The 26,746-nt window shown below is 36.7% G+C and overlaps 1 protein-coding gene across 3 annotated transcripts in view; it reads right to left on the reverse strand.

Moving 5' to 3' along the window:
• Positions 1 to 8,904: 8,904 nt before the first annotated feature.
• Positions 8,905 to 26,746, reverse strand: part of LOC136828586 (general transcription factor 3C polypeptide 3) — a 74,558-nt gene continuing 56,716 nt past the window's right edge. For 2 of the 3 annotated variants that reach the window (XM_067086598.1, XM_067086596.1), the window contains 3 exons: positions 24,685 to 24,917; positions 17,044 to 17,238; positions 8,905 to 9,667 (listed from right to left, as the gene is read on the reverse strand). In XM_067086598.1, the coding sequence (XP_066942699.1) occupies positions 8,932 to 9,667; positions 17,044 to 17,238; positions 24,685 to 24,917 (1,164 nt within the window). In that variant the 3' untranslated portion in view covers positions 8,905 to 8,931. The remainder of the gene's footprint in view (positions 9,668 to 17,043; positions 17,239 to 24,684; positions 24,918 to 26,746) is intronic. The other variant, XM_067086597.1, reaches the window with a different exon arrangement.

Genomic DNA, 26,746 nt, shown 5'->3' on the forward strand with positions numbered 1-26,746 from the left:
ATTACATTTCGTGCCCACCTTATGCCACCCCTCAATCTGATACCTGGGCCGAAAGGCAAATTGGAATGTTTACATCCGGGCAGGCAGTACTCCCGCCTCCCGGACAGTAGTTAACTGCCTAACCACCTTGTCCGAAAGTTCAGTGGCCATTTCCAGCCTATGCTGAAAGTAATTCCTAATGTAAAATTAAAGATTGTGATATTTAGTTTGTGGCTTATTTTAGCCAAAAGCACTCCCAGTTCATTCAGTTTCAACCCTAAATTTGATTGTATATGCAACTAGAGCTCAAAATCAGGTAAACTCTAATAACTATAGTAGTGTATAATTTAATTATTCTGTGGGAGTTATCGTCCTTTGAATATATTTTGAAGTATTAAATGTTTTTCAGCTAAATGGCTTGCAAAGTTAGATAAGTAAATAGTTATTCAGTCCCCTTCTGTATGGATATCGTACCTGACTTGCTTGCCGTCGTTGTTATGCTTTAGTTTATGATACTGCATTACAAATTTTTATGCATTGTTATAGTCATGGTTTTCATAAGCTTTTTCTATATTACAGTAATTTGATCACTCTCAGAAATAAGCAGTCATTCTTTCTTTCCTTCCCCTACCAAGCTATGATATTCTTTTACCTCATGTTTTACAAAGATCATTTTGATTAAGTACTGTAGCTTAACCAGATGAGATAGATAATATTCTCAACTGTCATAGGATTCATCCAAAGGTACTGTTCACTGTATGACCGTAGGGTCTCAGGTCTTGGGCTTTGGCCTTGTACTTCATAGATCCATTCATCCAGTGAGTTTCTTCTTTAATTTTTTCTTATTAAACATGAAAATCTAACTAATGGATGAATTAAATGACAATTACTTTCCAGAACTTGCTTCCAAAACTTAATATATTGTACACTCTTGGTTAAAAACTGCTCACTTACATAAAATGTTAAGTGCTGTGCTGCTTACTTGAATTGTCATGTGACTTTTTTCAAATGGTATTGGGATAAATGATTGTTTGATTAGAAGATGCAATAAAGATACTTCAGTGTGACTTGTTTTTTTTTTAACATTTTGTGTGAAGAGGTTGGTCGCACTTCACTTCCGTCATTGTGACCTCCTTTTTCTCCAAGTGAAGGAGTAGGTATGAACATAAGGTTCTGTCCTGATGACCTCCTCTTACAAAAACATGATTGTCTTCTGTAACATCGATCTCTTGCCAGTTTTTCTTTAAGCTCTCTAACAATTTTGAGAATTTCTTCTCAGTTCATTCCTTTGTGTTTTCAGTTATCTTTAGTAATCCAGTAAGAACTTTCAATTAATCCTTTCCATTTTATAGCCTTTTAAGTAGGTCTGGCTTCAAGCCACCACATTTTATTGCCTCTTAATTCAGTGCATAAAACAACTTATCTCTAGCTCTCCAGTAAAGTATCCCTTATGCCCACTTGTGGACCATAAAGTTGAATGATGAGCTGTATTTATAGTACATAATGAAGTAGGATGTTAACTGAAGTATTCAAGTCTTGCTGGGCTTCTAATTCATTGTCTTATCGTTCTTATTCATTTACTTTTTAGTGTCCTGTTTTTCATGGTTGTGCACAATTCCTTGTTTTGCCCCTCCTTCCCTTTGAATTTTCAGCAATATCAGTATATAAAATTATCTCAACTTTTATCATTACAGTAGTTTATAAAGTATCTCCTTGTCTGTTTGCTGCCTCAATCTTTTACTTCATTTTTATGAGGTCTTTACATAAATTGCCTACCTCTAGCCACCCCACATTCTGCTACCTGGGCCAAAAGGTAAAGTGACTTGTACCAACTATATGGCAGGCTTCCTCCCCTACTGTCAGTAGCTAACTACCAATAACCACCTTGGTTTGAGTTAAATGGCTGGTTCCAGCTTGCGCTGAAAGTAAATCCCATGGTAAAAACCTCAGGTTTGTATGATAGGAAAAGTACAAATTACTTTAAAAAGTTGTCATTTTTTCTAATACTCTCCTCTTACCAATACAATACATTTAAATTTTTCCTTTAGTACATTTTTCTTGGGAGACATTGAGAACCCTTAAAAAGAACTGTCTTTTTGATTCTTCCGTATTGTTCCTTTGCATCTGTGCCAGTGGAAATTGCTTTCATGCCACTATTTTTCCAATCAACTTCCCATTTTCTCATCTATTTAAGGAGAAATACAACAAAAAATTGGCATTTCAAATCCAATTCCAATCTAATCTGTTGTAGGAGAAATAAAATACAAAATATGTAGTAAAAATATACAGAATATAATGTAAAATTAAAATACAATATTTACAATCATGACTAGTTACAATACAGTAAACAAACAGAATATTCACAGTATGAAATTTTATAAGAAATTAATAATTATTTTCCAAAACAGGATATGAAATGTGTGTACATTATGAAGACAAACCATAAACATCAGAAATACTTGTTAAGACTGCCACTGAATACAGTTATCTCCCTGATGTAAAAATTCATTTAACTCCTCAGGGCCAGATTTACATATATATATATATATATATATATATATATGTTGTTCATACCTTGTTTCTTATAAAATACATCTTGCAAACCTTCCAATTTTCTATCTACAAGCAAGAATTTTATAGCAGATGTAACTGTCGCAAAAACAAAACTATTTCTGTCATGCTTACATTATTTGCCTGCCAGCTTTGTACTTTAAATTTGAAAATATCTATACAAATGCAAAATCCTGCTTGCATCAATTGACAACTAAGTAATATTTGACAAAGTTAATACTACAACTGCTTTGTGCAAAACACCTTTAATGTTAATCAATAGATTAAAACAAATATAATTCACCAAATATTGCCCAATAAATGAAAAACTATATGTGATGTCAACCCTAAAGGGTAGTGTTAATGGATGATATTGTGTAACAATTTATTAATATTTGAAAAGGAAAGGATCCATTTTTTAATAACATTGTTGGATAATGAGAGTAAACTTTGTTCCTTAGCAGCAATGAAATTGAATAAAAATTACTAACTATGCACTGGATATCTGTGTTTAAAAATGTTAACTCCAAATACATTATGGACTAACACAATTTCCAGGCCCAATGAATTAGCAGAAAGATACATATGATCTTGAAAGAGACCCAAACTTTATCATTAAGGGAATGTACCATGTTGATTTTTCATGGTTTAACTTTTTTAATTCTTGCCTATTGAGATTTTCTGGCCTAAAATTCCTGAAATTAACCCATTTAATCATTATAATAATATGAATGTAAGTAAATTAATACAATTCATAGAAATTTTGATAGCTTTAATATCCTATGTTCAGTGATCAAGAGGTGAAATTGTTTTCATGATTTGTAAGAAGAAAAAATAAGGCATTTTTTTCCCGAAATCTTTATTGCACTGCCATAGAAGGTATGTTTCTCCTATCTTGATCATAATCCACTTGCTTTTTGCTCTAAAAAAAAAAAAAAAAAAATGAAATTTTAAAAATCATTTGTATTTTTCCTAGGTATACAAACCAGAGCCTCTGTCAAATGGAGTATCCTTCAGCGTACTGTATATGCCAGACCAGAAGTGTACTTAGCAAGAAGGGTACCCAGGTGGGGATGGGAAAGAGAGGATGCCCAGTCTCACCAACTGATGCTACCACAATGCACTTCTTGCCAGAAAATCAGCATGAAAAATCAAAGAAATGAAGCAGGGTGGATGAGTAGGAGGAGGTGCCTAAGGACTTATGGATGATATCCCTTGGGTAACACAAGGTAAAGGTAGTCTGGCATCACCATACTGCCACCCTCATTACCTGTTGGGCCGAGTTCTTCCATGAGGCAAAAGAATGTCCTACGCCCCTGATGTTGACAGCTCTTCTCTTAGGTGGGCAGGCAGGTCGACAGCTGCTTCAGGAGACCCATAAGCCATGGAAATAACTTCACTCAGCCAGAAGGGTATTGTATTTCAAGAGGTTTCCATCTTGCTAGGCCCAGCGCTCACAGAAAAGTGCTTACGCTCTTTTCTAAGATTTTTCGTCCTTTTTAAGTATTATACTGGGGTACAAACCAGGCATAACAGCAACTCATCTGAGTCTCGACCCATGAAATCCCTGAGGAAGGGAATCAAGAAACTCGAGCCTTGAATTTATTACCAAGGGATTTTGTGTTTCAGCCACAAACTATAGAACAAAGGAGAAGGACAGCAAGCCCCACCCTTCCAAGTGCTGGTTGAGATACAACAATCTGTGTAGTCCCCAACTGGCTGAGGCAAGGGCTAGGAGGAAGACAGTCTTTAACCCTCACAGGCTGGCCTAAATATACAAAACCAATGAATGGGCAGACCTTAAGGTCTGCCAATTTAAAAAGAACAGTGGAAAGAGAGGTAAGCCATAGGTTTCTGCTCCAGATCTCGCTCGCACCCCTTCCCTTCTGACAGAGGAAGTATAAAGGGCAGACACTGTCCTGCTTGGATCTGTTTGGAGGTTCTGGGAGTAGTTTGGATTAAGAGGGAAGCAGAGAGGAGAGAGTGGGTAGGACTGAGGGGACAATGCCTCCTGGTCCAGCATCCTCTGGTGGCGGGACGAGGGTTTGGTGCAGAGGAGGATCTCTCTCTGCATCGAGGCCTGGCCCCCTTTGATCTATGGGAGGCCTGCATGTTGAAAGCTGGATTGGAGAATGGTCTCCTCATGCACTCAAGAGAAAATTAGAACTCCCTCCGTCTACAGTCCGGAGATCATGAACAACGGTGAGGAGCGGTAATCCCATCAGCTCCTGAACACAAAAAGCTCCAAGGGGGGAGCAACTCTCCTTCATGGAGTGCCTGCCCCTGGAATGGTGGGTGGAACAAGAACACCTGTGTGACCTAGAGTTCTGCAAGAGCTTGAGTTAGTCCTAGGAGGAAAAGACTGAGCACGGTTCCTGGAAGGGGACAGACAGGGATCTCTGGTGGTAGGGAAAAGCTGAGAGCCAGATGACAGCGAGGATGGGGAGGGCAATAGTGAGTGAGATCAGCAACACTTCCTCACTACCATAACCTTTGACTCCCAGAAAGAGGTTGGAGTCAGTAAGGTGGCTGGGGCAGGGTGGAGGAGGTGATGACTTCCACAGTCTGGCACAGGGGGGTATCTCGTGGGAGGTGGACGTGGTGGAAAGGAGGGACAGGGCTGAAGAAAAAAAACAATCTGTTGTACCCCCCCCCACATGCCCAGTCAAGGAGTCTGAAAATGTGCCCCTTCATGCCCAGCCAAGGAGTCTGAAAATGCTGAGAGGAGAACCTGCAATATTAAGGAAAGGCCATGCCTTCCTCAACTGTATCAGAGATTTTATTTAACCACCACCTCATCAGAGGGAGGAATGGTTTTAATAAACAGAGGCTTGGCCCTGCATTTAGTGCCTGGGGATGAGAAAAGGGGAATGGTTATTTGGGGGGGGGGTGGACATGGAAGTATATATTTAAATCACTTCTGGCTTGGGGTATTGATCTGATGGGGGATCTTTCTTTGTCTTTTTCCTTCTCTTCCCATAATGCTCAGAGGCCAAACAGTACATAAAGGACAGGAGGAATCATGAGTACATTCTTTTCCCTTCAAGAAATACAGACCGAGTGTAAATAAAACTGCAGTAGAGGACAAGTTGATTACAGGGTTGACCATGGCCCTCTCAGCTCCATTGCCCTACTTACTCTCCATAGGAATAAAGGGCCAACAAAGGATAACAAAACACAGAAAACAAAGCACACCTGTCAGCACACAGGAAATACCCAATAAACACAAATCGGCTCTGAAATGCACAAAGAGCACCCAAGCACACACAGCAAAAAAGAGTGACACAACTCTACCACAGCAGAGAAACAATAGGTGGCATTGACTGGTTGAATGGCATCCTCTCTCTCCCATCTCCACACTGGGTACTCTCCTTGTTAGTCTGTACACAGCTGGTCCTGTGCATGCTCTGAAGGATACTCCATATATGAAGAGTACAGAGTTTGCATCCCATAAGAACAAAGTGTAATTAAATTCATTTTAGGAGAATCTGGCACTTTTCTTCCCATTCTGTACATAGCTGTTCTAATCAAGGAGAATCATCATTATCTGTCTTATCTATCAGCACTTAGTATATATGAAAAGACTTTGAAAGCCAGTATACAAAAGTACAGTTTCTCAGGAAACAAGGACATAAGCAAAACCTCAAACAGATAATCTGCATAATGGCTGTAACTAATAACAAAGTTTAACACAAAATACTTTAAATATAAGGAACAGTTATTAATATCAATGAAAAACAATGCTTACAAAGTAATTATTAAGCAAAACTAAGTGAGTATATTCACTGATGGTGAAAAGATGAAAGAGAAAAAACTGAGTCCATATACACTACAAAAGTCAGAGGAGGAATTTGACCATGCAAAACCCTATCCAAAAATTATATCTAAACTTCTGTAAACCAGGACTAGACAGTTAAACTCCACAAACAGTTATATCATATTATGACGCTTTTGAAAGGTAAAGGATTCTATAAAACGAAAACATGTCAACACATAAACATGGCAAACCAGTTAAATAATACAACACAGTGGCAAAATTCAGTTACAATACAGTACTTATATTCAGGTACAACTGGTAAATAACAATTGAAATTAGTTAAATTGTATGAGCAAACAGGGACAGATATTTACACATTTTAAAAGGAATACAGTAACCTACTACTTAAAAGAAGTGAAAAATAGAGCAAAGTATCAAAAATGATTTCCCAGTATACACAAATTAACCGAGTTATCTGAATCAATGGTGATTTTATCATTGACATCCTGTTTCAACTAAGCACCAAGTGTTTGTGCGTCTCACCAAACATCCTGGATGGTGAGACAGACAGACCTGATACTTGACTGAAACAAGAAGTCAATGATAAAATCACTATTGACGCAGATAATTTTTAAAAAATTTTAAAAATGCATACTCGACACTGCTAAAAAAGGAAGATGTGGTAAAATGCCAAACAATATAACTACTGTATCTTCCTGCCTCTTGACAATATCTGTTGTATAAAATTATAGCAGGATTGATATACAAAGATTAATCACTTTGATGTCAGGATATCATACTGACTTCCAAGATATTCTAAATAAAATATGGGCATATACAGTATATTTATATTATGAAAAATTAACTCTCGACATACACTCTGTGACTCTTATTGCAAAACAACTAACATACTGTATAATGATATAAAATCACAACATAAGAGTTGCAGTAACCACTCTTCACCAATTAATACTTCCATATACAGTATATCATAACCTAGTAGAATCATAACCTAGTAGATAAGAGATTTAAGGGGCACGCTGATGCCATAAGTCCCATTATACAGAAATTACTTCATTCTATCTTATGATTGAAGGGATTCACTTAAAATTTTTACCACTTATTAATTCATTTCTCGCTATAATGTGGTTCGGATTCCACAATAAGCTGTAGGTCCCGTTGCTAAGTAACCAATTGGTTCTTAGCCACGTAAAATAAGTCTAATCCTTCGGGCCAGCCCTAGGAGAGCTGTTAATCAGCTCAGTGGTCTGGTAAAACTAAGGTATACTTAACTTAACTTTATACAGCTAATGCCAAAAAAATACAGGTTGGGAAATAAAAATATTCAACTTCTAAGTTCATAAATTTTGCAGTTGAAAAAAACCATTTTGAAACTTTTTGAAAATATGGCAAAAAAAAAAGTTACACTCAAAAATAATTTTCCACACATGAAATTATTGATATGTAGTTATTATACAAAATGTAAAAGTTTCTTTGAATTTAGTTCAGTCGTCTTGGAGATTGAAGCATTTATTTTTGAAAAAAAAGTTTTGAGAAAATGGCAAAAGGAAAAAATTATAGCTTATTTTCCAATAACTATGAAACTATGACAGTTAGATTCTAATAACTATGAAACTATGACAGTTAGAAAGCTGACTTTTGCACTAAAACTATTTCATCTTATAAGAAACATGAAATTTGCAATATAATCAAATGAATAGAACTATGCTCTCTCTTGATTTATATATTATATAAAATTTGCACTTATGGGGAGCACCAACACCATAAGGCCCCATTCTATAAAGAAAATGACTTTATGCCTAATGACTGAAGGTTATTTCCTTCTGACTTTTACCAATGTTTCTACAAATAATACTGAATAAACACAAGTCTTCTTTCAGTCTTCTTGGAGATCAAAGCATTTAGTTTTGGAAAAATTTTTTTTTCAGGAAACAGCAAAAGAGCAATATTTCTGGACTCAGAAACAAGAGAAAAATCAAAAATATGTAGATTACATATCCCTATAAGCAATTTTCTTTATTAGCTTAAGCTAGATAAAATGGGTTATTTTAATGGGGAACAATTATTTTTAATAAGTTTTATCACATTTGTTTTCCATGTTTTTTTTTTACAATTTTTCATTCATTGTCGTGCAAGCGATGAAGAATGTTGTCCATGAACCAATCTAAACATTTCTTTTACCAATAACATTTCAAGATAAGTTTATTTACATGTAAAACAGTCCAAAACTTGATACAAACTACGATCATTCATAGACTCTTATTTACAATCTGTCATTCACAGTGCCGTGCAAGCGATGAACAAAATTATCCATGAACTAATCTAAACATTATTTTTTACCAATAATGTTTCTAGATATGTCTATTTATACATAAAACTGTCAAAAACAGTCCATAACTCACTTGGACCTTTCCTGAATTATTCATACAGACATTTTTTACAAGTCTTTTTACAATTTGTGGTTCACAGTGTCATACAAGCAATGAACAAAATTGTCAATAAACCAATCTAAATTTTTTTTAGCATTATTGCTTAAGGATATGTTCATTTAGACATAAAACAGTTGAAAACTGTTAATAACTAAAATTCGATAATTCCTCAAAATTCGGCAGTTGGCGCGCCCCTTAAATTTGAATGTATCTAAATAAGTACATTCTTGCTAAATTAGGAGATCCACTACTCTGGTAAATAAGAGCAAGATTAAATGCAATCTCACGAGATAAATCGAGCATTGGCCCATCTGGAGGAGACTCCACCGCAGGGAATTCCAGAGCACGCTTGTAGTAGTGAACAGCTTGAGGCAATAAATTTAGCTGATGAAATGCTCTTCCCATATTGTACATAGACTCTTGACATTCTCCTCTCATTTCTACATAGGTGTTAAGAAAAGCACAAGCCTGAACAACAAGAGAGTGCTTTTTTCCACTAAATTTTTGACAAGCCATATGGGTGAAAGTCAATCCTAACATCAGTGGAATAAGAGGATTACTAGGATCTTGTTTAAATGCTTGTATATACTGAGCTAAAGAATACTTGTATGTTCCTGCTACCAAGCAATTATGACCATTAAGTACGTCTAATGCTACTAAATCAGGATGCTTATGAGTCAGTCGTAGAAGGAAACGATTATGCCTAAAATCATCAGCCTTAGATATAATTAAATTTAGCAGATTCCAGCACCTCTCACTCTCAGGATTCTTGATGACTAACTCGCGCATGATGTTGTATGCAAAATATGAGCTATCATTGTATACACATGCCAAAAGGCACATAAATTCAATTTCTCTTGCCCTCTCTTTTTCTTTCATAAATTCCTTTGATCCCAATGCACTAAATGTCATTCTCTCCAACTCTTCAAATCTGAAAAGAATGTTTTTAAAAAATGTAATGCCTTCACCACAGTATATCACATTAAATGACAGCAATATTGCAACCAGGTTTCTGTTAATATAAAGTGTTCACACATGACACACAAGAACAAAATAAGACAGTAAGACTTCACAACTCTGGATGATACTTTGGAGAATCTTGCCTAATTATTCAGAACTTGCTACCTTACTTAGTTTCAGAGCCTAGGTTAGGCTACGGCAAACTTGGGCTACCAAACTATGTATCTTACTTAGTTTTAGAGCCTAGGTTAGGCTAAGGCAAACTTGGGCTACCGAACTAAGTACTTATTACTGCTAAATTAAAAATATAGAAGTAAGGTAACAAAATTCTCCTTTTAACAGTTTCATAAGAATTATTACAACTGCATTATCAAAGTTGTAAAATATTAAAACATCAATGGTTTGTTTCTACTCTAGGCAACCCACCAGAGGTCCAATGGTGTGTAATAAACCCAACAGATTAATTACTAGACAGTAGTATTGCAGCTGTAAATGTATTAATAGTACAATTTCGTTCATCTTTTCACACTGCCATCAATAACGTTAAAATTCAAAACATTAAAGCTAGGTTTTAAGGTACCTTGGCCACTGGTGAAATGTAAACAAGTGTCACATGATGTTACTGTATTACTTTTTGGTAAATATTTTGATTTTTATTCGACCTGTATTTTGGGTTTCAAAGAGTATTTTTCTATTATGAGATAAACTATGGAATTCATTCTCTCTCTCTCTCTCTCTCTCTCTCTCTCTCTCTCTCTCTCTCTCTCTCTCTCTCTCTCTCTCTCTCTCTCTCTCTCTCTCATTAATTACTGACATTTATTCAATGCAGTACAGTACTGTACTTAGTATGCATAAGTGTTACACATTCATATTTTACTGGGCTTTCCTCACCTTTCCCTCTATCTGTCAAAAAACTATTATTATGTAAAGCATAACCCAGAGGAGAGAAAGTTAAACAAATGTCAATAAAAAGAAAAAATTGACTTTGTGTTTGCTTGTCTCTCTCTTTCAGAGTGTAGGTTACCTTAATGCAATGCATACATGCATGTACTGTATATACATGCACTCCTAAGCAGGCTTAAAAAAGGTAGGTATGCAATGCAGCATTAATGTACCAAGTGCAACCTTGTACTGCATTAAATAAATTGCAATGAAAATACTGTACCAGAGACAGAGGGTTAAGTGTTGTGTAACATTTGTTAAAACAGAAACAGAGAGTCTTTGGTGTTTTACATACCTTGTAAGCAAAAGCAAGTAGAAATACTGTAATTGGCTACATTTTTGTTTGGCTACACTGTACAGTACTGCAATGTACATATTTTTGGAAGCAATTGAATGATAAGGGTCAGGCGAGTTACTATTCCTTTTCCCATTAGGTTAACATCACAAAGATAGGAAAACACACATTTCCTTCCACTACATGTACAGCAATAAGTATATGGGTCTACCAATACTGGAGAAGTATATGGGTCTACCAATACTGGAGACTTGAAACAATTAATGGTTGCCCACAATCCTTACACCTGTGCTAGTCATGTGTTTTCTCCATAGTTGAGGAAAATAGGACCTGAAGACAGCAACCAAGTAAAAAGTATTCACACAAGGCACAGGGCATGAAAAACAGTAATATGAATAATGTCAGCTAGATACTCATCAAAAATTCAACAAGTACACAAGGAAGAGACAGCAAAAGTGTCCTCTCTTAACGGCAGCTTAAGAAATGAACTGGCAAGTGAGGGATCACCCCTCTTCCCCACCCCCATCTTCACCAATTACTTTGTTACCAAAATTCAATGGCCACTCCAGCTTGTGTTCAAGGATACTCCAAGTATGAAGGGCGATGATTGTATCACCACATAAACAAACTACAATAACCTTAGGAAGTAGAGCAGCATAACCAACTACAAAGGAATCACACACAGGAATTACACTTTCCTTTCCTTCCACGTCAATGGAGGACGAGCAGGGGAATCATGACAGGAGTGGATTAGTGAACGGTGTAGTCGGTGGGGTATGAGGCTGAACACCAGTAAAGAACACAATACTGATTGGCAGACCTCATACTGATTTTCAAACTCATCCTCCCCTTCAGGTGGGTGGGACTCTGCTAAATGAATCTGAGACTTTAACTATATTTTGTGTAAATTTTGACTCGCATCTTACTTCTTGCCTAGAATACTGCTCTCCAATGTGGATGGCTGCCTCTGCCAGAGATTTATCTCTTTTAGACATCGTGTTTTGTAGTAGTAGCTTTCCGTTTCCTACATTAGTAGTTATGACTTGGACCATCGATGGATGATCTCTTAGTGTCAATTTTTCACAAGTTGCATTTTAACCAGATCTCCTGAACAGCATCACCAATTTGCAGTAAATATCCCTTCCTGTCAAGCTTCTCAGTTCTAGATGATGATGTGCTGATCTCTTCTTTTTGCATTTCCAATTACCCTCTCTTAATTCTTTCAAATGAACACCAAATTCTTTGAAAGATTGAATTTCAAATCAATGGCCATGTGGGCTTGTTCCATATGAATAAGTTTCATCTTCTGAATGATAATAATACAGGCAGCCCCTGGTCATCAGCGGGGGTTCTGTTCCTGGCAGCTTGACGATAACCGAAAATCGTCAATAACCGAAATTCAAAGTCTACAGGCGCCGCAATCCTCCTTACAGCACCCTTGACCATGTCATGGCCAGATATTTTACCCTAATATGTCATAACTCTTTAATAAAAATGTGGAATTTTATTTGCCTAATCCTTTACTATGGTCTGCAGGGTAGTTCTACAATACAAATTTTTAATGCCAGACTTGATGAACTTACAGGTAAACCCTGGCCTAGAGAGAAAAAATAAAGTCGCCTTTTTCAGAACGCGTAACGATGTCATATTTCATCTCCATTGATATCGTCTTCCTTTTCTTAGTGGCATTTCCATCAGCTGCAGCATTCTCATGTTTGGGAGCCATGGTGAATTAAAAAAAACACATGCTATGGCGACAAAGTATTAAGCAGCGAGAACCTACTGTATATTGAATACAGTAACCCCCGCGAATAGCTAAAATCCGTGAATACTTAAAACCCTTCTAAAAACACTTAGAACTGCCTATTTTGATAGTTTAACACAAGAAAAACCCTTTAAAAATGCTTATATCTGAGTACAGTATTTTAATAGTTTTATCACAAAAAGTGCATTTAGTCGTGAAAATTATATGAAAATAGAGTAATTAGTGAATATTGCTAAGTGAAAAATACTGCAAATGTGTGAATTTTCTGCGAATAATGGGTAGATATGTTCCACAGAGAAATCCGCAAATACAGGGGATTTACTGTACTCATGTAATGCACGATTTTGAGCATTGTGCGACCCCAAATTTTCACCCTTAAAAAATTATTTTATCATGTACCTCATGTATCATGAGAGATCCATTTTTGAAAGACCAAATTACAATAGACTAACCTCTTTCCCTCCAACTCTTTATTTATCCCATATTCTAGTTAAGTTAAAAAAAAATAAAAGAGAAAGATAAAAGTATCGTTAATAACATTATAATCGTTGCTTAAAGGCGTAGGTACAGCCATAAACAACCAAACAAAAGCAGTTTTTTTATGAACTGAATCAGATAACAACAGCTGTTTTGCTTGCATTTCAACCACTGTGTGATAGTAAAAAATTACCGTATTTATGTTACAAATGCCGTTAAGTAGAATAAGACGGATATATTTTTACATTATACCTTTATTCGCTATGGAGAAAAGATCGGTAAAGAAATTTAGTGCTAAATTTAAACTGCAAGTTGTAGCTGATGCTGAGAAAACAATGTTCAAACTGCTAATGACTATAAATTATTGTGCTTTGGCAACAAGGATGAAACTCGACTGTAAATAATAGTGAAGATAAAAGTATTTAAATCAAAACTACTGAGCATGAAAGAACACATTTTACTGTTGTTTTTACGCCAATAAAAGCTAAATACATAAAACTCGTATTATGATGAAATCAGGTGAAAATAGCGAACGGAATCCGTTAATTCAATGCAGTACAGTACAGTACTGCACTTCATATGGAATTCATTTTCTCTCGTCATTATTTACTGACATTTTTACTGAAAAAAAAAAAATTCACAACGAGACGTATTCAAGTCATATTTCAACTTAAAAACACTTCATATAACAGAAATACACTTGTCCCTTATAAACAGTTTCTAGAGATTCCTTTACACTAACTAGAAGCAAGAAAATTGCCCTGAATTGAGTTAAATACTGAAAAATAAACTTACCTCGTAATCGCCCTCAGCTGATTTCCAAAGTCCAAACCAAAACACTGATCGCTTTGTTTGCATTTTATAACAAAATAGTAATAGGAGAATACATACATTACTGGATACAGTGAAGTAAAGGATTACATTTTGAAAGATCCTTCGTTATGTTTGTATTTTAAGATTGTCTCACGGCGCTTAAGCCATCGATAACCAGACAACGGCGCTGTAAACCCATTATGAATATATTCAACAGATGCCATAAAACTGAAACGCTGAGCCTCTACTTACAAAAGTGTCTGCCGTATGCTGGTGGGGTTTGGGAGTTAGCGCCGAAGCGGAAAGAAAGTTTTTATTCAAAAAATCACAACACGCTTAGTTTTTAAGATTAAGAGTTCATTTTTGGCTCATTTTTTTTCCCATTGCCTGAAGTGTAGTATGCAACCATCAGAAATGAAAAAAATATCATTATCATATATAAATATTTGAATATATGACAGTGCAAAAAAAATTTTCATATATAATTGTATACAAATCGCGCTGTGAGCAAAACGGTTAAAGCTAACGAGCTATTTTTTTTCATTGTATTGTACACTAAATTGCGATGATTTTGGTATATAACAAATTGTAAAACGATCAAAGCAACACAGAGAAAATATTATCACAAAATGATGCATGAATTCGTAACGCACGGACGTAAAAAAAAGTTTTTCTCAAAAATTCACCCTAAATCGAAATATTGTGCTAGAGACTTCCTGTTTGTTGCAAAATGAAGGTAAATGATTGAATATTACTAGAATGTAAGAGTTTTAGCTTACAATTGCATTTTTCGACCATTTCGGTCGAGTCAAAGTTGACCTAAGGTTGAAATTTCGGCACATCGTGATTTATATGAAAATATTTCAAAACTGATAAAAGCTACAACCATATGTTATTTTTTTTGTATTCCACATGAAATTGCGCACATTTTCATATATAAAACTTTATGTAACGGCTAATACGAAACGGTGCAAAAATTACGACAAAGTGACTAAAGAAATTCTGAGATTTTCATCAGTTAGCGCACGCAGAGGTAAGGAAAAAGTTTTTTCTTTAAATTCACCATAAATCGAAATATTGTGCTAGAGACTTCTTGTTTGTTGCAAAATGAAGGTACATGATTGAATATTACTAGAATGTAAGAGTTTTAACTTATAATTGCATTTTTCGACCATTTCGCCCGAGTCAAAGTTGACCGAAGGTTGAAATTTTGGCACTTACCGTGATTTATATGAAAATATTTCAAAACTGATAAACACTACAACCATGAATTACTTTTTGTTGTATTCTACATGAAATTGTGCACATTTTAACATATAAAACGTTATGTAACGGCTAATATAAAACTAAGCAAAAATTACGACAAAGTGACTAAAGAATTTCTGAGATTGTAAGAGCCTGACGCCGTCTCTTCCAAACACGTGTGTGTTCATGTGTTCGTCGTCCATCGGAGTGGTGAGACGTTTGGCGTCTTCACAAACAGAAACATACACACAGTTTGATACAGAAGATTCATTGGAACATTATGAGTACATGATTAGAATGCTTGCATGACAATGCAAGTAGTGGTGATTGTACATACATCAAGACAACAATGGTTAGGGAGAAACAGACGGAAATATTGTATGGTTGAAATCGCGTTCCTTTAGAGAAAGAAAACAAGATGCTCTTGTTGTCTTGTCCACTCCGATGGACGACGAACACACGAACACACACGTGTTTGGAAGAGAAGGCGTCAGGTCTTACAAGATTTTCAGCAGAGTTAGAGCGGATGTAAGGAAAAAGTTTTTTTAAAAATTCACCATAAATTGAAATATTGAGCTAGAGACTTCTTGTTTGTTGCAGAAATGAAGGTAAATGATTGAATATTACTAGAATGTAAGAGTTTTAACTTACAATTGCATTTTTCGACCATTTCGGTCGAGTCAAAGTTGACCAAAGGTTGAAATTTTGGCACTTATCATGATTTATATGAAAATATGTCAAAATTGATTTAAGCTACAACCATGAGTTGTTTTTTGTTGTATTCTACACGAAATTGTGCACATTTTCATATATAAAACTTTATGTAACGGCTAATACAAAACAGTGCAAACATTACGACAAAGTGACTAAAGAATTTCTGAGATTTTCAGCAGAGTTACAGCGGACGTAAGGAAAAAGTTTTTTTCAAAAATTCACCATAAATCGAATTATTGTGCTCGAGACTTTTCATTTGTTGCAAAATGAAGGTAAATGATTGAATACTACTAGAATGTAAGAGTTTTAGCATACAATTGCATTTTTCGACCATTTTGGTCGAGTCAAAGTTGACAGAAGGTTGAAATTTTGGCACTTATCGTGATTTATATGAAAATGTCAAAATTGATAAAAGCTACAACCATGAGTTATTTTTTGTTGTATTCTACATGAAATTGCACACATTTTCATATATAAAACTTTATGTAAAGGCTTATAGAAAACGGTGCAAAAATTACGACAAAGTGACTAAAGAATATCTGAAATTTTCAGCAGAGTTAGCTGATGCTTTCTTTTGGGATAAGAAAGAAATTCATGCATGCGCAGCTGGGTCACGCTTGTAAACAAAACAACAGCGTGATCCATGAACTCCCAGCATCCCTCAAGGTGCGTGATTTAAAATTTTTCGCAAACGAGGCCTATAAGTATTTTTCTGCGAATATTCAAATAAACTTTTTGTAGTCGACGTATTTTACGTCCACTTGGCACCCGACAGACAACTTTTGTCGACGTGAAATACGTCCAGTCAGCGTTAAAGGGATAACCAAACCCACAGATAACCAGGGGCTGCCTGTAATGGGTCTTTTCTCCTTGAAGATCTCTCAAGTCAGTGTGACTTGAAGTGTTTTATGAGTAATAAGGCTATTTTATTTTTAAATGGTTCATAATTTTAAAATACAAAAACATCATGTGAAGTAACCTTTCACCAACTTATTTACATAAAAAACTTTGCTCCTTCCTGTATCTGTTTCTCCTCACAGAATACAGCATATGATTCCATGTGAAAATATATTATGACAAAAATGAATGCACTTACCTGGATCTCTCATGCAATATATTGCATACTGTAACAAAAAGTTCCCACTGATCCTCCATAGGAACCTCTGGCCCAGTATAAGTAGGACCATTATCCTCTAAACTTTCTCCTTTTGATTTTCTAAGGTCACGTATTGCCTCATGCTTGTTGCTCAACTTCTTGTTATTCAACATAGCTTCAGCCTCATCACGATCTCTGGTAGAAAGACTTTAAGTCACATAAATGCCAGATTTTATATGTCATTTAACAAAAAGTTTAAGGTTATATGTTGTAAGGTAAACAGTTCCTTAAATATACTCATTTGTAAGCTTCCTAAATATACTGATTTCTGCATATCCTAAAAGCTTTTAAAATTACTTTATAAGTCTTTCTGAGTGACAAAGTCAACTTTAAAAAAAAAAATTCTCTACAATTGTAAATCTTGTAAGTAATGTATCAAATTAGCATTAACAGGGCACATTCTGACTACAAGGTAACAAGTTACTGAATTTGTACTTTAAGTAATGCCACTATCAGATGATGGAATGAACACACATCCCATATTGTCTACAAACGGACCAGCACAGGACCACTGATCCATTACTCTCGTGGTCAAGCAGTAGATTGTTTACTGAAAGCCAGCACTCTGTAATTTCAGCTTTTTCATTTTCTGATTTCATTACCAACGATTATGGAAACATCTAAAACTGTAAGTTAAGTGCTTATTTTTAAGTTCCAGTTAAAATTTTTAGTTTTAAACTGTGGAACAGGTAATTAATTTGTGTGTGAAAACCGGAAACCGAAGTTTCTTGTGAGCATATGGTCGACAATTACTCATGATCACTGATCACTAATTGTAAAAAACAAAAATTGTTTTGAAGAATTTGTCATTCTATTTAAGATGTTTTGAATAAAAGAAATGTTCCACAATTCATCATTAATTTAGACAGATAATCCTTTCAGATAACAATGTCTACAATAGTCTAGGCAGTAGCCTACATCTGATACAGTGAGAATAATTCAGATTAGATTAATAGTGGATGTGGTGTGTAGCCTATAACCTAGGATTGCATATCCTTAAGTGTGAACCATATAACCTGGGTTAGGTAGTAACCTAAATTAAGGTAAGTAAGAACCTTTTAAGATATACCCTGTTAATGAACCTAGGCAGCAGCCTAGTTTACACTAAGGTCCCTAGGATTAGATAATAAGAAACCACAGATTTTTTCCTTTTATATAGCCTATACAATATAAAAGGAAAAAATATGTAGCCTCTTATCTAAATAATCCAGAACTAGGCAGTACCTTATGTTAGGTTAAGTGATAACCTTTTACGAAACATCCGATTATTGAATACTAGATACAGTAAAATAGTAAACTGTACTAGATGAGATGGTAGCCTAGCTTTAAGGCTACATATTAAGGTAATGGTGTTTTATGTAAAGACAACTGGTTAAACCCAGAGTTAAAGTATACCTTAGTTTTACCAGACCACTGAGCTGATTAACAGCTCTCCTAGGGCTGGCCCGAAGGATTAGACTTATTTAACGTGGCTAAGAACCAATTGGTTACTTAGGATGGGACCTACAGCTTATTGTGGAATTCGAACCACATTAAAGCGAGAAATGAATTTCTATCACCAGAAATAAATTCCTCTAACTCCACATTATAGTGAGAAATGAATTTCTATCGCCAGAAATAAATTCCTCTAACTCTTCATTAGCCGGCGGGAGAGTCGAACTCGGGCCTATCGAGTGCTAGGCCACAACTCTACCGACTCGCCCAACGAAGAGCTTATACATTTAAGAGTGATCTAAAATAATCTGGACTAGACAATACCCTATACGTACTAGGCTAAAAGAGGAAAAATACAGGAAATATCCTATTAAAAGTCTAAGCAGTAATTTAGTCCAAATAGCCTAGGATTAGATATAATCAGTAACCTAGGCTTAATAAAATGATAACTTAGTTTTTATGACTCTGTAGCCTATCTGTATGGCTACATATTGGTGGAGTTCTTATATAGCCTATATCCTTAAAGGTTATATAAACCTAGAGCAGGCAGTAGCCTAACCAGATTAGGTAGGAACCCATTTTTAAGGGAATCTCCTACTATTAGCCTAACCAAGCAGTGGTCGAATATCCGATAACAGGGTAGTCTCGACCACATAAAACAGAAAACTAGATTATAAGAGGGTTCTTTTCTGTATAGTTTATTCCTTAAGTTTTAAATAACCCTAGAATAGGCAGTGGCCTAGAATAGGTTAAGCGAGAACCCTCTAATCTCAGCTTAATGTAGATTATACTAGAAGCATTAACTTGAGCCATATAAAACAGTAGCTTTGGTTAGTTAGACAAATTAGTTCATAGCTGTTAGTCTGAATGGCATGATAATTTGAATTAAAATTTCACATGGCCATTCCAAAAGGACTAACGTATAAGTAATACAGCCATATAAGGGTATCAAAACCAACATAAACCTTAGAGGGTTTAAGTTAACATACATATTTAATAAAATGTACTGTAACTACAGACTTGTAATAAAGTTAACCTGTAATATGGAAACTACATAAGGAACTACAGAGTGCCCCTCATTAAAAACAACTAATACTAACTAGCTTCTAATAACAACTTGTTTTATATCACTACAGGGCTGCCATTATGCAGGACCCACAGGTCAAGTGTTCTGTAGGAAATTGCTCGGTTCACTATTTTCCAGTGGGTACAGCCCATACCACCTTCCATGAGCATAGTCCTTGTAAAATACAAGACGAATTTGCTTCATTGCCAGATATGTGCGAAATTGTTAGTATGCTCCTGGCAGCAAGGTTTAAGGACAAAACAGCTTGCTTTAAGCTGTCTTGATGGGTCCTAGGATTCAGTGGGGTGAGATTATAAGTTTGGGCCATAACCCAGTAACATCAGTCCCCAGTACCTCCCAGGTTAACCCCATGGAGGAAGTAGAGGAATCTCCACATGGGGGTGACATTCTTACAAAGGAATATGAAGTGGACATTGCCACTGAAATGACCTTACTGAACCCAGAAGGATCAGGGACACAAATTTCAGCTAACCAAGGTGTAAAAGTACGCCATCCTGTAACCAAAAAGTGAGAGTGGATACAAATTCTGCCCAAACAAGGTGTAATGTTAGAATTCCAACTACTGTAGAACCAATGGAATGGCCAGTTCAGACTACAAAACTTCAGATCAAAACATAAGGGTTCCAACACTCACCCCTGATGGTACTGATAGTCCTCGGCGAGATGCCTCAAGGTGCATTTTCTCTCCCGATGGTAAGTATCTACTTGATGAGAGGAACAACTATAATCGAAGTTGTACATGTAGAGTTTAGAGACAGGGCAGCATTCCCTACTACAGAATGGCACCTAGTGCCACCTTTGCCAGACATGGAGAAACCACTATAAGAAACAGTTCTCTTACCTGCGTCTATAGCATTACAAGCTATAGAAGACAACCTTTACCAGGTCAATGGAAAATGGATCTCTACTTCCATTCTGAATAAAATCCAAATTGCTTACCAAGTACCCCAGCCTTCTGTTCCTTCACTTTCAAAATAATTAACCATGTGAAGGCAGATTTTCAGAACTTTGTAGTCACTAGAAAACGAAAGTCGACAGAATTAAAGCTATTTGCTACGGTCATCCCACTTTCGAAAAATTTCACCAAGGAAAGGGCAATGCTTCAATTCCATTTTGAAAGGAAAAACCTCCCTTTACATATAGCTACTCAGCAGTTTGGGACCCTATGAGAAGAATCTCAGAGGGGACAGCCTTGTCAGAATTTCATGCTAGGATCCACCTCCTTAGTATTATAACCTCTGTCACCTTGCTGGAAGTTGCCACCAAAAGTCTTCCAGAAGATTCCAGGACAATTTTTGCTGTTGTGGCCAAAAGTCATTGAGTGCTTCCCATAGGGTTCTCTTATGACTTTCTAGAATGACACATAAAAGCACAAGTGGAAACATTGGAGGGGCAATTCCCTACAAAGGAACAACAAAAACACCAACAGCATAGACATCCTTTTCACAAGTTGCCCAAGTACGTTCAATCATTCTATAAAAGGGACTTGGACAGCTTCTCTTGATCTGAGAGATGCATACTGGCACGCCCCTATTGCTGTTCCCTTCTGCCCCTTCCTAGGGTTCCGGATAGGGAAAGATACGTACAGGTTCACAGTCATGCCTTTTGGACTAAACATTGCCCAAAGAATTTTTACAAAATTAGTAATGGTAGTTGTTTGAGAACTCAGACAAGAAAGAATACAACTAATAGCCTACCTAGACGATTGGTTAACCTGGGGGGCCCACAAGAAAGGCGTGCTTGAAAAACTAGGAGCAGTGGTCAACAGACTCCAATCAAAAGGTTTTATAATAAAAAATTGGATACAATCCCACCTCACACCCAACAGACACTTTCAGTGGCTGGGACACTGTTGGGATACTCTTCACAGCCTGTTCTCTCTCCCCATCAATACTGTACTCAAAACAGAATAAGGAAAACCCTCAAAAGGTTCCTTGCACAGTCCAGTTTCCAGACCGCAATTAGAATGTATGATGGGCCTCCTGCAGTTTGCATCAGTAATAGATCCAATACTCAGATTGCAACTAAAAAGTGTGATCAAATTCTGGCTATCACACGCAAGAAAAAAGATGCGAGATCAACCTCATCAAAAGAATAAAAAAGTTGGGGAGATACTTCAGCCTTGGACCTGGAAGAAATCTCTGGTGAAACAGGCTCCCTGACTCCATCTCTACAAGTGACAATAAACACAGATGCCTCGTTGACAGGTTGAGGAGGACATTGGGAGGATCGTCAGGTGGCAGGGAGGTGGTCAGCTACTCTGGGGAATTGTCATATTAATGTCCTGGAGCTGATGACTCTTTTTGTCTCTGAAAAAACTCAAACCTCCAGAAGAGACACACATTTTGTTGGTTCTAGACAACACGACTGCAATGTCCTGCACCAAGAGGTTGGGATCATGTTCACCTCCTCTCAATATAATAATGCTAGCCACCCTTCAGATGGCTCAGGCAAGGAGGTGACACTTGTCTGCAATTCACCTCACAGGGTCTCTCAACGTAATAGCAGACTCTCTATCAAGGAAAACAACAGCCTCAACAGAGTGGATGTTGGACAACCACTCTTTTCAAACAATAGCCAACATGCTTCCACAACTGTAAGTGGACCTGTTCGCCACATATGAGAATCACAAATTCCCAGAATATGTGTCTCCGAATTTGGACAGTCAAGCAACAGTAAGAGGTGCCTTCTTACAAGAGTGGAACAAATGGAGAACAATACACCTTTTTCCTCCATTGTCCCAGATTTTAAAGGTTTGGAGCAAGCTAATAACCTTCAAAGAAACAACTTACTTAATAACCCAAAATTGGCCAAACAGGTATTGGTTACTATTACTTGGGCAAAGAGATCAATTCCATTAATGTCCGCTGTTCTACCCCAGACAGTAGGAGGGAAAGTTGTCTACGCATCCTCCTTTCTGAGCCAAGACCTTCATGTGTGGATTTTTTAGATATCTACTGTGAAAATTGCTCACTTAACATTGCTAGGTACCTAGTGCAAAAATTACAGACATCATCTATCCAATAATACCAGTTCGTATGGAAATAGGGCTAGATTATATCCATACTGAGAGCCTGGTTGAGATTTCTGTGGAAACATTTGAATTTTTTTATATACCTTTTTGGAGACAAACACCCTTCAGTTACAACTATCATGGCATACAAGGCAGCATTAACAGAACTCTTGCTTTATGGATTCGAGATTGATTCTAGTATAGAAATTGTCATTTCCCTTCTGCATTCTTTTGCACTACAAAGACCTGCTCCTGAAAGGCTTCCACTCACTTGGTCCCTGAACAAGGTGCTTAGTCTTCTATCAACCCCTCAAGTCAGTGGACCCAATAAACTCACACACTGCAAAAGGTGATCTTAGCATCAGGAGCTTGTACTGGTGAACTGGGCTCTCTTAGACGGGGATGATACGTCACGCAAACGGCTGACCATTGATTATTTTTGTCCCCTGGCCCATCTTTCCTGACCAAGAATGAGAATCCTTTAAGAAGGAAATCATGTATTCTGATAAGAAAAATCAACTTGCCAGACAAAACATTATACCCGGTTCAAGCACTTAAGGTTTACCTACATGTCACAGCAAACATTCCAGGTCTGAATTTCCTACACCCTAGCACATATAAACCACTCTCTCTACAAGGGCTGAGAATAGTTTTAGTGTCCCTCATTAAAAAGGCAAACCCGCACTCCCTTCCCAGGTTACACAATATTAGGAAAACCAGGGGTCTTCCTAACAGGTGGGTGTGTTGACTATCGCTGGGGAAGGTGTGACAATACTGCAACCATACTCAGCATACGTAGGTAAGTCACTGTAGAACTTCACCCTAAAACCATATAAGTTCGTGTTTAGTTTCTTGTTCTTTGTTACCAAAACCTGAGGGGTATTTAGAGTAAAGAATGGGGCTTGAAACTTGTGGCTTGCCCTCGGACCAGATGTGTTTTTTATTTGGGTTGTTTGAATCAAAATTTGAGAGCTTAAGCCTTTCGTCACCTATCAATTTCTTTATAGACCTCCTTGAGGATGAAACAAGTGACTACACCATCAAAAAACAGGTTTTGATGTAGGAAAAACCTATTTTTGGTAGTTGCTGTTGAGTCCTCAAAATCCTCCCACTTCCCTGACTAAAAGGCATGGGATTTGGGCAAGGGATCATCCTGCAATGACCAACAGAGAATAATGGTTCCCTGGGCCTGTGACAGTCCATTTGTTGGCAGTATGGCAGACGTGCATGCACATTATTGTAGTAACTTCTTCTTCTTACAGATTTTGATGTTAGAAAACTGGGTTCAGCTTCGCTGAAGATAACAGAAAATGCATTCTTATCTTTGAGTTCATTACATACTCCATCATGTGTTATAGTGTTTATCATTACGACACAACATCCGGCTACAAGACCAACTAAAAGAGAATTCTTTGATATTAGTTTGGTCACCATGGAGCTCTGCTACACCATGGAAGGGTAACTCCTTGAGGACTCAACAGCAACTACCAAAAATAAGTTTTTCCTACGTCAAAACCTGTTCTTTTATGTTTGCTGCATTTAAATATGATCTACCATATTCACCTTTATACAGGCAGTCCTCGGTTATCGATTGGGGTTCTGTTCTGGGGGTGTGATGATAACCGAAAATCGCCACTAACTGAAAATCGGCGATTTCGGGCGCTTTTTCGGCGATTTTCAAGGCTTATCGGCACCAAAAAAGCGCTGATTTTCGGTTATCGACGCCTCTGTTAGATATGTATCGGCGCCAATACCCAATTATTGGCGCCATTAAGTGGAAATCCGCGATTTTCGGCACTGAAAATTACCGATTTTCGTCGCTAGACAAGCGCCGTAAAACCGGATCGCCATTAACCAAGCCCGCCGTTAACCAGGGACTGCCTATATATTACGTGAACAAACTCCCAAACTATACTGTTATTAGCTTGCAATTTCTTAACTATCATTCTCTTATTCAAGGAACAAGAGCTTGGGTGACAGAATGATTGTTTAATGTAAAACTCAAAGTTTTGCATTGCTTACTATCTAGCTGAAATACAAAACTTACCGAATATGAATAAAATGCCTGCGAAACAGCAGCTTAGCAGCATTAATAAAGTCATCAATTAGGTCCTGATCTAAAAGAATTTTACAACGTTGATACAATAACTGAGAATCTAATGGCTCCTTGTCACTTTCTTGATTAAGGATTAGAAGGGCTTCATCTAATTTTCCTAAAGACTGCTGAATGGAAGATAAAGTCAATCGTGCTTCTGCATGCTGAGGAGCCAACTTGACAACCTGAAAAGGAAATATAAAAGATGAAGCATAAAAATTAATTGCTGAACAAAAATAAAATTCCTTCTTTCTCTTTTGAATATATAACATAGCCATTACTGATGCAAATACAATTTACTATTTCCCTTCCAAACCATGGGTTTTCCACACTTGGGTTTGGTTATAATTGATTTCTGCAGGGAATGATTCCTGTTTTTAGTTAACCAATTCCAAAAATCTGTAAAAGGACACAGCTGTACATTCTGTAAAAATATGTTAACTATCCTATCATGAACTTTATGATGTGAACACAAATTCTGCCAACTTCAACAATATGTCATCCACACACTACTGCCATATACTATAGCTGAATCAGACCTCACCTCCGAGTTAACATTTGTAGTCCTTATAAAGATGAACAAAACCTTTCACTACATCAAGTTGACAGTTCATGCTTTACATAAACTCAACTTGACATGAAGTATTCTAAAAAAAATATGCATTCTGACAAATTACAAAAATTCCTTATGCAAAGTAGGCCATGTATGGCATGCACAATGCAAGAAGCATATCAGCTGTACAGTATACTGTATACCACTACTGATGCTGGATGTTTTGATATTTTCTTATTGACTACAATATTATGAATTTGCATTAGTTCATCATGGAAATATAGTTGTAATCCACAGAAAATGCAATCAAATGAAAACATTAAATAAGTTTTGTCTTGGAAGGACAGCATATCAATGTATATAACTAAGCGTTGCATTGCACCAACTGTAGTCATAATGTACTATTTTACTTGATTTGTGTTAAATGTTGTAAAATATTTTCAATAGGCTTACAATTACACAGCACTGTATCAGTACGTTGAGAGAGAGGAGGGGAGGGCATTCTACACAACTGTGAAAGTCGAGTAGTCTACATGCTTCAGTATGCCATATCACATAAATAACCATACTGCTATAAGGAGACTAAAGTTACTTTAAAAAGTTCCTCACTTGACTGACACTTGATCCTTCAAAATACTCAATGTAATGTAACCCTCCATTTGCATTAACATCAACATGTATTTAGTATTCTATCTCTGTTAAACCCTTGACCCAAAAGAAAACATTGCAAATCCCCAAACACTTCAATTTTCAATACCAAATCATGTTCCTATCCTAACCTAACCCTTCAACATTCAATTTGAGAACTTTAACCACTACCTAAGCAATGAAAGAACGCTATCCTAAAAACTGAAGTTTCAAATACTGTATCTAACAATCTTTTATGATAAACAGTCAACTAAATTTTCATTTGATTAAAGATATGTAAGGCATGCTGTAAAATGTCATAATGTTATAGTGGTGGTTCATGGACATCTAGTACAAACCTAACTCATTCATTTCCTGAATGGTAGATGCATATGGTTAATTCATCACAAGTGATCTACAAAGATCATGTAACATAGTTAATAAGAGAAAGAACACAAACATAATCCCCTAGACAAAGGTTTAGTTTGAGAACCAAACAGACACTTTGGGTTTTTAACACAGCCAGTGATGGACAAGACTGCAGGAGGTAAGTAAGTATACCTTAGTTTTACCAGACCACTGAGCTGATTAACAGCTCTCCTAGGGCTGGCCCGAAGGATTAGACTTATTTTACGTGGCTAAGAACCAATTGGTTACTTAGCAACGGGACCTACAGCTTATTGTGGAATCCGAACCACAGTATAGCGAGAAATGAATTTCTATCACCAGAAATAAAATTCCTCTAACTCTTCATCAGCCGGCCGCGGGAATTGAACTCCGGCCCATCGAATGACAGTCTGAAGCTCAACCGAACTCAGCCAAAGAAGGGCTACA

Source organism: Macrobrachium rosenbergii, chromosome 43 (genome assembly GCF_040412425.1).
Source record: "Macrobrachium rosenbergii isolate ZJJX-2024 chromosome 43, ASM4041242v1, whole genome shotgun sequence".
In the NCBI taxonomy this organism is placed as follows: Eukaryota; Metazoa; Arthropoda; class Malacostraca; order Decapoda; family Palaemonidae; genus Macrobrachium; species Macrobrachium rosenbergii.